The sequence below is a fragment of the Physcomitrium patens genome, chromosome 14 (genome assembly GCF_059467195.1).
Source record: "Physcomitrium patens ecotype Gransden chromosome 14, ASM5946719v1, whole genome shotgun sequence".
NCBI classification, from domain to species: Eukaryota; Viridiplantae; Streptophyta; class Bryopsida; order Funariales; family Funariaceae; genus Physcomitrium; species Physcomitrium patens.
The window spans coordinates 3,567,739-3,579,933 of NC_143423.1; the positions used below are offsets into that span (position 1 = coordinate 3,567,739).

The 12,195-nt window shown below is 23.8% G+C and overlaps 1 protein-coding gene across 1 annotated transcript; it reads right to left on the reverse strand.

Moving 5' to 3' along the window:
- Positions 1-9,514: 9,514 nt before the first annotated feature.
- LOC112291020 (FAD synthetase 2, chloroplastic) lies at positions 9,515-11,964 on the reverse strand. Its single transcript, XM_024537942.3, has 4 exons — positions 11,863-11,964; positions 10,952-11,093; positions 10,599-10,774; positions 9,515-10,245 (listed from the first exon to the last, which is right to left on the reverse strand). The coding sequence occupies exons 1-4, from the start codon at positions 11,930-11,932 to the stop codon at positions 9,764-9,766; spliced, it is 870 nt and encodes a 289-aa protein (XP_024393710.2). The 5' UTR covers positions 11,933-11,964; the 3' UTR covers positions 9,515-9,763.
- Between the last annotated feature and the right edge of the window lie 231 nt (positions 11,965-12,195).

Here is a 12,195-nt window from a genome sequence, read left to right on the forward strand (position 1 = left end):
TTTTTATAAATTAAAATTTGAAACAATTTTTTAAAAAATGCTTTGATTTTGAATCTTTACATAAATTTATTTAAAATACTTTTATTTTTTTTACTTATTATTTGATTTATAGATTAATCAAAAGAATATAATTTATTAATAAATAAATTATATTAATATGATATTTAATGATTATAATTAATTAAAATATAAAATATAAATAATGATGATTATAAGAATTTATTAAATTTAATTAAAGTTTTTATATGATTCATATATAAAAGGAATACTATCAATAGGATTATTTTTGAAAAAACCTATAAAAATATAATTAAAAAATTAAAATTAAAATTAAAGAAATTCTTAATTATTTTAAATTTCAAAAAAAAATTATATATAGTATTTTCTTAGATAATTAATATTATCTATAGCAAGAATATATATTAATTATTAGAAGTGCTACATTGAAGATAATATAAAAATATTCTTTGTTAAGGAATTATAAACTAAGCTACTTGATATTGATTCAATAGCCATGTTAATTTAGTTTTTTTATCTATTTGATATAGCTAATTATTCTTAAGATACAAACATAGAAAATCAAAGTCTTGATTAGAAAGTTTATAATAAAAAAGCTTTAAAATTTTATTTTAGACTTAATAAGTTGAATTAGAAATTTGGAATTTATTACAAATATTAATTGATAAATTTATAATTCGTATTCTTTGTGTCTTGTATAAATGAAATTTTGCTAAATTATGGTCTTACATTGGACTTAAATCAAATAGTATTAATTACCAATTTAAATAGTATAGTTATCTTCTATAACTTCTTATCTTTCTATAAATTCTTTGAGTTAATAATAAATTCAATTAAAAGTTAACTAACATTAAACTCTTAATACATATTAGTTGTTGTTGTGATTACTAACATTAGTGTATTTGTTTTATGACCATAGGAAGGTCAAATATCAAATAAGAAATTAAATACAAGTCAAGTCAATTCAGTTGTAATCCTACCTCTCTTTTATATATGGCAATCATAAATTGCCATGACGTGCTAATTAGATCTAACTTAATATGATTCTAAGATTGACTTTATTTTTATAAATGCTATTAATAATTTTTAATTTAAATTTGATAACTTAACACAAATATAATATCAATTAGATAATCACTTCTATCTATCCCAGCAATGCAGTTTAATCTAATTGTTGCCCTTCTTAAAGACATAAATTTATTAGTATAATCAAATTTTTTCTTCAAATAACCATGTAGGCTAATTTAAATACTTAAAGATACATAATTTAAAAGAAGAAAAAAAAGAAGATGTTTATTCCATAATCATCTAATCCATCAATATTGAAGACATCTCTCCAACTAGAGTGTATTAGAATTTTTCGCATCTTATAGGATATCTTGCTATAACCACTAATTGTTTTATAATAACCTATTGGATAACCAATAATTTCTTAATAACCAACTAGTAAGTTAAATGAGAACTAGCTACATAGTTTAGAAATTAAAACCAAAAAATTAGAAAGTTTTAAACTTATGAGCTTAATTATAGAATTTTTACAAGCCATATGATGTTGCTTTGTCCAATAAAAAATAACCATGTATTTTTAGGTGATAAAAATTATTAAGTATTAAAATTTAATAAAAAATAAATTACGTATTAGAAATCAAAGGTTAATAATTATAAACTATAGAATAAAGTCAATTTCCAACATTACATTTTTTTTAATCTTGGAGATTATTAATTTTAAGAATATTGACTATTAAAGGGTATATTTTAAAATTATATCAAAGATAAAATAATATAAAACAACCTAAGGTATAATATCATAGGTCATTGTAATGTTATACAAAAATTTAAATTAGATTCTTTATTTGTAAATATTATAGTTTTTAAATAGCTTAAATAAAGTAAAATTAATATTTGACAAAAAACGGTTAATATATCTAAATCATTATATATTTCAAAAATAAAAAATATGATATAAACAGTTTTAGTTTATTATTCAAAATTTTTATTTAATTTTCTTTAAAAAATTAAAACATATATATATATATATATATATATATTCCAAAAATAATTTTAATAAAATAAATAATTTTAATTTTAAAAAATTATTTACTTAAAAATAATTTCAGGATTGTAGTAAAATATATTACTAATTTTAAGCCTAAAGCTATTTAATTATTTCAATCTATTTTTTTATGGAAAATAGATATATGTATTTCAAAATTTACAAAGATAAAACTCTGAAAGGAACCTTTAATAATTCTCAAAAGAAATGATGTTTGTATTTACATTATATAAAATTAGTTTATTAAAATGGTGAATTTTTTTAATTATTTTTGTACATGTAATAAATTCAAAGTAATACAACATACCCGATGTCTAATTTTTAATTTATGACATAATTTTTTTTTTTTTTGTATAATATAAAATTATGATTATTATTTTTATTTGAATATACATATATATATATATATATATATATAGAATTATTTATACATAAGTTAAATTAACTAATTCTATCTTTGTCACTGATGGTTGTGATTATGCATTATCAACATTTTATTCTATACATGTACAAACGTTTTTTTAGATTATAGAACATTTACCTAGACGGTAAAAATAATGCTAGTACAACTTGTAGTATTGCTACCACAATTTGTCATCTACCATATGTCATTATAGTTTTTGCTAATATTATCTTAATATGCTATCCATTACATGCCACCCACATCTTTGATCAATAATAAAATAAAATTTATACATTTTATCAATAAATTTGAAAAAAAAATAAACATAAGAATATATCTTATATTACTAATTATTTTCTATAAATATATTATTTTTTTATTAGAATTATATAATCATATATATATATATATATATATATATATATATACAGTGGAATTATCAAACTTCTTTGTCTATTTTATTTTTATTTTTTTAATCAAAAAAAAATAAAGAAATTTATCAAATATATATATAGTCACTTATTGTTATGATCACAATATATCATTTCTTTTGCTTTATACTTTCTTTTATTCTTTCTTGTAATTTGTTGAGTTCTTAAAGTTTATTTAACACGTTATAATGTATTTTCTATACAAAGATTTATTTAAGACGATGGTTGTAATAAAATGAAATAAAATATAAAATTAGAATTGTGATAGAATAATTTAATTTATATAATTTAAAAATAAAAATATTCTATTAATTATAGAAAATATTATTAGACAACTTTATATATAATGCAACTAAGTATAGTTAACTAAAGATGACTTTGATAACCAATAAAATTTTATCTAAAAATATTAACTTATCATAAATATCAATAATTCTAATTATTATTTTTTTTTTTTGAGAAAAAAAATTCTACTATAACACTACATCAAATAGAATATTTGATATCAATATAAAATCATAACATAGAGACACATGTATTTTTAATTTATTAAATATTGTATTAAATTAACTTGTAATTTCCAATTTTTTGTATTGAAATTCTTCAATATGTTGATTTTATGCTTTATGATTTTAAAAAATTCTATTTTTGTCCCTTGTCTGTCTCTTATTTGCTTGTATTTGTTTTCAATTCTACATAAGTATGATGAGTTTTTAGAGTTTTTTCTAAAGACGAGTTGTTGGTTCTTTGAGTTCCAATTAATAAACAATTTGTAAAAAAATAAATTTAATATGTAATTTTTTTATTTGTAAGTATTTTCTTATATATATATATATATATATATATATATATGTGTGTGTGTGTGTGTGTGTGTGTATGTACATATATACACTAATTGATCATCTACTATTTATTGCATAATTATGTTGATATTAGAAAGATGGCGTCATTGTAATTAATGATGTGAGAAAATATCAAAATATCAAAATATTAAAATAAATTTATAACTAATATAAAATAAACTATCATATTATATTTTTATGAAATATAATATATTGAATATAACATGCTCTTAAAATAACTATATACTATTTAATTTTTTATATTTAGAAAATGGAATTCTAAAAATAATAATAATAATAATAATAATAATACATAATAGATAAATATTAAATTTCATGTTTACATTTGAAAACCAATTAATCTTAAAATATTAAATTACACATCATTTTTGTCTTCGCATTAAAGAATGATTTTTTTACAGCTAGTGCACATTTTTAAAAATAATAATTGATCAAATAGTAATTGTGAAAGTACTTTCATTTTCTATAACTTAAGTTTTTGTATAAAACCAAAAACTAATTTTAAATTTATAAATATGATATAAATTACTTACCAAAGTAAAAATTAAAATTTAAAATTTAACACGTTTTTAGTTAATTTAATAAAATACAGATAAGAAGCTATTGTAAATATCTGATTCAATTAAGAGTATAATTTTTAAAATATTTATACAAATTATTTACAGTTAATTTTTTATGAATTATTAGTTGCATACACAATTCTTGTATATACTATTTTTAGGTTCTTATAAAATATGTAAAAAAATTAATATGTTCAAATTTATTCATACAAAACATTATACTTTTGATGTTTTAAAGTTTATTTACATTATTAGTATTATTTCAATCACAACTGTTTTTAAGAATAAACGAAAAGATTCAAAAGTATTGAAGCATCATGAGAGCTTCTCCGGTTATAAAATGTAGATTTTGAGTTTAAGAATTCAATTTTCAGTTCTGAAATAATATTTTAAAAAATAAATAAGAAGCTAAAATTGAAATTATGTTTTTATTAATTCATTTACCTTAACTGAAATAGGAAATAATTTAGATAATAAAACTTAATAAAAAAATATTGTTAATTATCCAAATTAATTATAACTTTATATTCAATCAAGTTAACATGAAGGAATCAAAGTTTCAAGGATGGATTTATTAGACTTTAATATTGGAATCATGAATTCACTTCAATAATTATGTATAAAAATAAAAATTATATTAAGTATTAAAAATATTTTTGTGAAAAAATATGTTTAAAATTTCAATACATGTTTTAAAATTGAAACAATTACGATCTTCTTGAATAAACAAAACTATGTTAAAAAATGTATATTTAATGTAGAAAAAATATATTATTGAATATTAAATGATTTTGTATCATATCATCTAATTATCAAATTTAAACTTTCTTTCAAATGTCATGGTATAAATTAATATTTTTAAATTATAATAAGAAAAACACCAATAAATTAAATTAAAAGGTGTTAATACCACTAGGAACACAAATGCAAATCAAGATAATTCTTTGAAAATTTAATTGATATTTTCTGAAGTTCGTATATAAATTGATCAATATTTCATTGTATGTAAAAATTTAAATAGAAAGCAGAGTTATTCTTTTTTATTCTTATATCAAAATTTATTTTAGTGCTAAGAATATTGAATTATTTTTCTTAATAAAGAAATCTGAATTTTTTACACAACATAACATTGGTTGTTTTTATTTAATTTACAGTATTCATTTTAAGAGAAACAAATATATATATATATATATATATATATATATATATATGAATGTATACTGTTATACATATACATAAAAACCAAATTTAGAAATATTACCTTTAAAAGTGTATAATATTTTAAAACATGTGTTTGGAATTCTAAATGAAATTAATGTTTTTTTAGCTTAATATATCTCGCACTTACGAAAAAATGACAATTCAAATTTATGCATACATGTATTTTATTTTATTTTATATATGTTCCATCCTAATTTTAATCTTGCTTAAACACAAATATGATTTTCTGAATTTATATTTATTTCTGGATTACCCAATTGTATACTATCCAATACTATTATAAATTATTTTAAAAAATAAGTATTTAAAATAATTATTTAAAGAAAAAAATAGTTCACGCAGTTAATATGTGTTCTTTGTGATTTTGAAGAATATTTTGAAGAATCTTAATATATGGGGCTCTTTCCCCTGTTGGTAACAATGATATTTATGCTCTAAATCTTTTTGTTTTTTTACAACTTCTTATCTTAAGTAAATAGTAAATTTTAATTTACATTGAAAAATAAGTATTATTAAAACTTAAAAATATCAAGAAGGAAGAACTATACATATTGAGATTCTTTTTTTAAAATTAATGTACAAGAGAATAAACTTTAAAATCTATATTTTTTCTTTTTGATATTTTTGATCAATGAACACACATCTAAAAAAGTTTCCAACTAGTAAATTTAATAAATTAAAATTGAATAATTCATTTAAATAATAATAAAAAAAAATAATAATAAAATATAACTTTTACTTAATTTTCAAAAGAAGGAAATGGAAAGGAAAAAAAATAAAAATTAAAAAAATCATGAATTAATAAATTAAATAAATACATAGCAAAACATATCCATCAATATAAAATAAATATTTAAGTACATACGTTTGTACATTTTTTATTCAAATATACTACCTAAATGTTCCTAATATTAATTCTTAAAATATATTATATAGTTTTCAAAAATTTATATAATCTTTACTTCAATATACATTTTACAAACTAATTTTTAAACGTTTTTAAAATTTATAAACTCAGAACTTAAATAGAATATAACTATATAAATAAATATTTATTATTGGAAGTCTTTGTTTAATTTTAAAATATAATATAAAAGTGAAATATTTAATATATTAAGTTATTATAAACTTAGGGTATAACAATAAAACAAACTAAAATATTTTTATAAATATTAGATATGATAATTTATGAGCACCACAAAAGTCGTAACTAATGAAATTTTGATTAAATTTATATACTAAGAGATATTGATGTAAACTTTTAAAAAATAAAATGATAGATTTTAGAGAATGTAAAAACTACTGCTTATATATAAATAGCTTCCACTTGAATATATTGGTTCTGGTTTCTTACAGTTCCTCATTTTTTAAATAAGCAAAAGAGAGACTTAATAAACATAGGATATTTTCTTTATTATTTTTAATCATTTTTTAACTTATCTTACAAAATGAATTTCCTTATATAATTGTTTATAATTATAATATTACAATAAGTATAGGATTATTGTTGTATTTTTATTTAATCATTAATATTTCAATAATGATATTTACAATTCTACATTAAAATTTAAAATATATTAAAATAATTTTTAAAATAAAATTTGTCTTGTAAACTATGAAATTAATTTTAAAAAATAATTTAAGTTATTTTCTCTATAATAATCAAATTATACAAGTGGATATTCAATTTATTTAATTTATTAATGCCATACCATCTATTTTGGAAAGTTTGACTTCAAAAATTGTATTACTGAATTACTACATAGCTTATTTTTTAATTAAATTATAAAGATGATTGAATTGAAATTACTAATTTTAAAATTCTTGAATTTTTTGATTGTGAAAAGAATTATTCAATACTTAAAAAGAATTTTTGAACTTTCATTATGTAATTAAATTCTTTAAGTTGTAAAAAGAAAAAAAATAATATAAATAATTAAGATGAGAAGACATGTATATATATATATATATATATATACATACATATGTGTGTGTGTGAATATATATATATATATATATATATATAATATTAAGAAAAAAAATCAAATATTTAAAAAATCCCAAATATAAAAGATAAAATTGGTTGATAAAAAAGTGTGATAACATATTTTTGATTAAATTAGTAAGTTTCTCATTTTTCGAGGGTGTAATATGTTTTAAATTTCATTGCAACTTTTTAAGAAAACTTTAGTACATAGAGGTGATTATTATACTAAATTAATAAAAATCTTTTTTATGTCTTTTATATTTTTAACGTAAATAAATATTCCATAAGATGATGTTTTGTTTTCTTCTTACATTTCTAAGTATTTACAAAATTCTAATTCAAAATAATTTTTTTTTCTTTAACTTTTTACAATAAAAATAATTTTTTAAATCATTTCATATCTAAACTTATAATACTAAGTTTTAGAATTTTATTAATGATATTTATTTATAATAAAAAAAATTCTATGAAACAATTTAGATGCATTGTTTTAAATACTAGTGGTTGTATTTGCTGAAAAAATTAATATTCTTGATTAGTTTCATTAATTCTAGAATCTTAGTTGTTTTGAACAAAAAATGATGTATAACAAAATTAACTTTAAAGTAATTTAATTATATAATTAGTAATCTTTTAGTTATTTTTAATATTATTCTTTTTTCTTATGTTTCAAATATGTCTTATTTAAAATATTCTTTTTTCAAATAATTAAAATTAGCACAATATCTCACATAATCAGAATGAAAAGTAAGGTTTTGATGTGCATTTATATATCGGACTTTTACATTTTTAAAACTTGTTTTATATCACATGTTTTAATAAAACTTCTAGCTTAATTTCTTTTTTATTTTATTATGATTTTTCTAAGTTTTTTTTTTTTTTTTTTTTTTTTTTTGTAGGAACAAATGCACAACCCTTGTTTTAAATATGGTTTTAATTTAAATAGATAAACATGATTGATTTCATTCTATTGCTATTTGTTCAAGAAAATTCTCAATAGCCAAAATTAATTGTATGATATTCAATAGTTATTTTTTGTGATAATGTGGATTCATTCCAAAAACAATATCACTTGTAATTAATCCCACAACATCAATCTTATGGACTATTTGAACCTACCTTTTTTTAGATAACATTGGTCACTTATTTATATAGATTTTAATACAAACTTTTTAATTCCAAATTCTTATGGTTTGACTTTTGTAATGGTGAATAGTCCAACCAAAATAACACAACTTGTCCCATGTTTAAATGTTATTACAAGTAAATAAATAATTAAATTTAATTGATTATTTTCAACATGGATTAGTGTGCAAAGACAATTATTCAATTCTTTTTTCATATTCCAACTTGTTATGTAGAATTGTAGATTAACAAATTATCACAAAGCTATGTTCAACAATCTTACCTTTATTCTAAAGCTAATTTCTACAAGTTATCTAATATTACTAAGCTTTTCAAGATCCGCAACAATTTTTTGCTATTCATTATTTTGTTTTGTATGTACAACTCTAAGCATCAATATATAAAACATCAATGGACCTTAAAACATTAAAAATATTCAAAGGTAAAATGGTTTTGTATACAAATACATATACATCTAACTTATATATATATATATATATATATTCACATGAACTAATTCAACATACTTTAAATATAATACTTCATTTTAAAAAATTTACATACATTTTGATCATTAAAGTCCTTAATTTTGCACATTAATTAATACTTATTTGGAAGTATAAATATCACCAAGTTGCAATTCTAATAACCAATAAATTGTTGTTTGATATTATATTAAGTTCTTGTTGCTGTCAATGGTTTCAACTTAATCATTTGAGTACTCTTAATTCATGAATAATAATAATTAATACAATAATAATATAAAATTGGTACATTCAAAATAAGTTTCGCAATGAGAATATGGACACATGTGGACTTCGATAGAAATATCCAAAACCCAATCCAAGCGGTAGAAACAAATGCCAATAATTTCTGCATTTGACCAGAAAATGAATTGTTCGGTAGCAGTACTTCATGCCATGTGAACCTTATCTCCTACTATTGCCTTCAACCCCAATACAACTCTGTCTAACTTGAGACTTCGCTATAAGAATGCCATAAGTCATCAGATAAGTGTGTATGTAAATAAAAATAGTGTGTATGTGTGCGCGTAAGGTAGGTAGACAAACAATCAACTTCTGGGTCCACCGTCTAACTTGACCTAGGCTAAGAAATCGAGCGCAATGCGATCCTGTTTACTAATCCTGTCTAGAAGAGTCGAATCCTGCGACTCCAGAGAAATCTCAGTATCTCGTATGATCACTTGCAGGACTGAAATGTCGTCACTTAAGTCCGGAAATTGTACACTACACTCATAAGAACCTGTTGCTGGGGGTTGATTTAGCACATTGCCGATGGGTAAGGTGATTGTTTTACCGCTTGGTACGCAGTCTTTAAGATCCAAATATAGACGGTGTTGTCTGCCAAGAAGCTCTGTCACACGCTTCATGTTGCCCTCAGCCAGAGCATTCCGAATCCGAGTGGTTGAAACCTGGCCCTTATCCTTGGCGGTGCCATCTAGAGGAGTGTCTTTTGAATCCATAATTGGCTCCACAATAGCTGATTGCAATCCATATTTTTCACACAATTCGACCAAGTCTGATGCCTTACCAGCAGCTCTAAATCCAAAACGATAATCCGCTCCTGCGGCAACGTCATTTTAATCAAACCCTTAGCTGCGACAATCCACATACAAATCCACCAAATACTAATCTGAAACTTTGAAATAAGCATGTTCCTCAGAGATAATTGACCATCCTCATCGTTGGAGGCACAATGACACCAAGGAAGAAGAAAGTCAGTGCAGTTATTTTAATTTTTATGTTGCATGTGGTTACACGTAGAAAAAGGTCTCATGGTAAACCCCATGAAGTAGAGTAACTGCTGCGTTTCTGTTTTTAAACAGGGAGAACATATTACAAAACACAACTTAAAAAGTAGCTCATTCCGAGCATTCTCATCCCACCAACACATTACAATCTCATACAAGCCCTTACCAGCTACTGCACCTTTAACCTTTAGCTCCTTGGCAAGTTTCTCAACGAATTGTTCTGGGCTTAGTTTGCGGATCTTAGCAAATTCAAGCACGTGCTCCTGTGGGACCATATCATGACAGTGCTTCCCCCAAGATTCTAATACACGAGCACGGTCATCCGCAGCGACAACTGGTAACCTGCAACACATCATCTAAGAGTTGAGCTACAAATCTCGACAAGATAATCACATTGCAATGATGTGTCCTAGTCGCAACACGACATGCCGGATTAGTAGCAATCTGCTTCGTCCACTATATCCGAGACATACCACATCAAAACAAGGAACTCAGCATAAAGAGCATGAAGAAATATACTTAGGCTCCCAACCAAGCACCTCCGCCATCCCTGACAATGACAGCATAATAGGCTTTCCGATCTCCGATGCGCGCTCTACTAATGCGCGATGTCCTAAATGTAAACCTTCAAACTTGCCCAGTGCTACAACGCCGCCCGCCACTGTGCCACGACAACCACAACAAAATTACGCCTTTTTTCCACAAGTCAACTATGAGTCTTAGATTTGGTGTATATCTACATATATACATGTGTGTGTGTCTATTAGGTCAAGCCAATGCCAGAAGCTCAAATATGCAACCCTTCGCAACTGCAATTTTACTTCACTCGTAAGACCTTACCACCCTACAAACCAGGGGTAGTAGGCGGAGAAAAAATTCAAACGATGCCATATGTGAATGAGAACGCCAATTGTTCATGTTGAAGAGAATTTCATTATAGTGCAGAAACACCAAAAGTTTCAGAAAATGTAGCGCTCTCGATTGTAAGTCGCGATTATAGGTGCTCCAAGAAATTACAGCATTATTCACTCCAATAATGACACGCACTTAATGAGGTTACAGAGCAAGGCACACCAAATCTCTGTGTCAAGTTTCGGGACTGCAACCATTGAAATGCTAAAAGGCAGAAAACAGCCCTTCACCACTCTTACATTATCTAACCCAAGCTTAAAAAACTGAACTCTCGTGAATTCACAAGAATCATAACAAGTGACAAAAAAGCAGATCGCGCGCAAAACCAAATTCTAAGAAAAAGACTAGAACAATAGAAAGACCACAATTGCTTCTAGAGAGCTTAAAGCAAACAAACGATCGTCACTAACGCCAGTAGAACGAGTTCCCATTCCGAACATCGAAAGCTAATCGCAACAAACGATAACAATTGACGAGCTACAAACGACACATAGAACAGAAACGGCTGGCAAGTTTACCATCGGATTGCAGGTCGGATGCCGCCATGGAATTGGTATCCTCAGCAAGGGAAAGCTCCGCGAGTCCCATCGCATTCAATCTGCGAACCCTAGGGCGACAATGGACAGTGTCATACATACAGCACCGGCCTGGTAGCATTCTTCACACCTTGGTTATAGGCTCTGGTCCTTCCTTCCGGTCATGCGTCCTTCCTTCCTTCACAGCTCGGTTACCGGGCGCAGTGGGGAAGACCGTGCTCTGGTTCCCGGATACCCAAACGATGAGAGGTGTGGAAAGGGTTCCGGATGACGACTGACGTGGACGTTTCGCGTGGCACCTTCTTCTTAAATCAT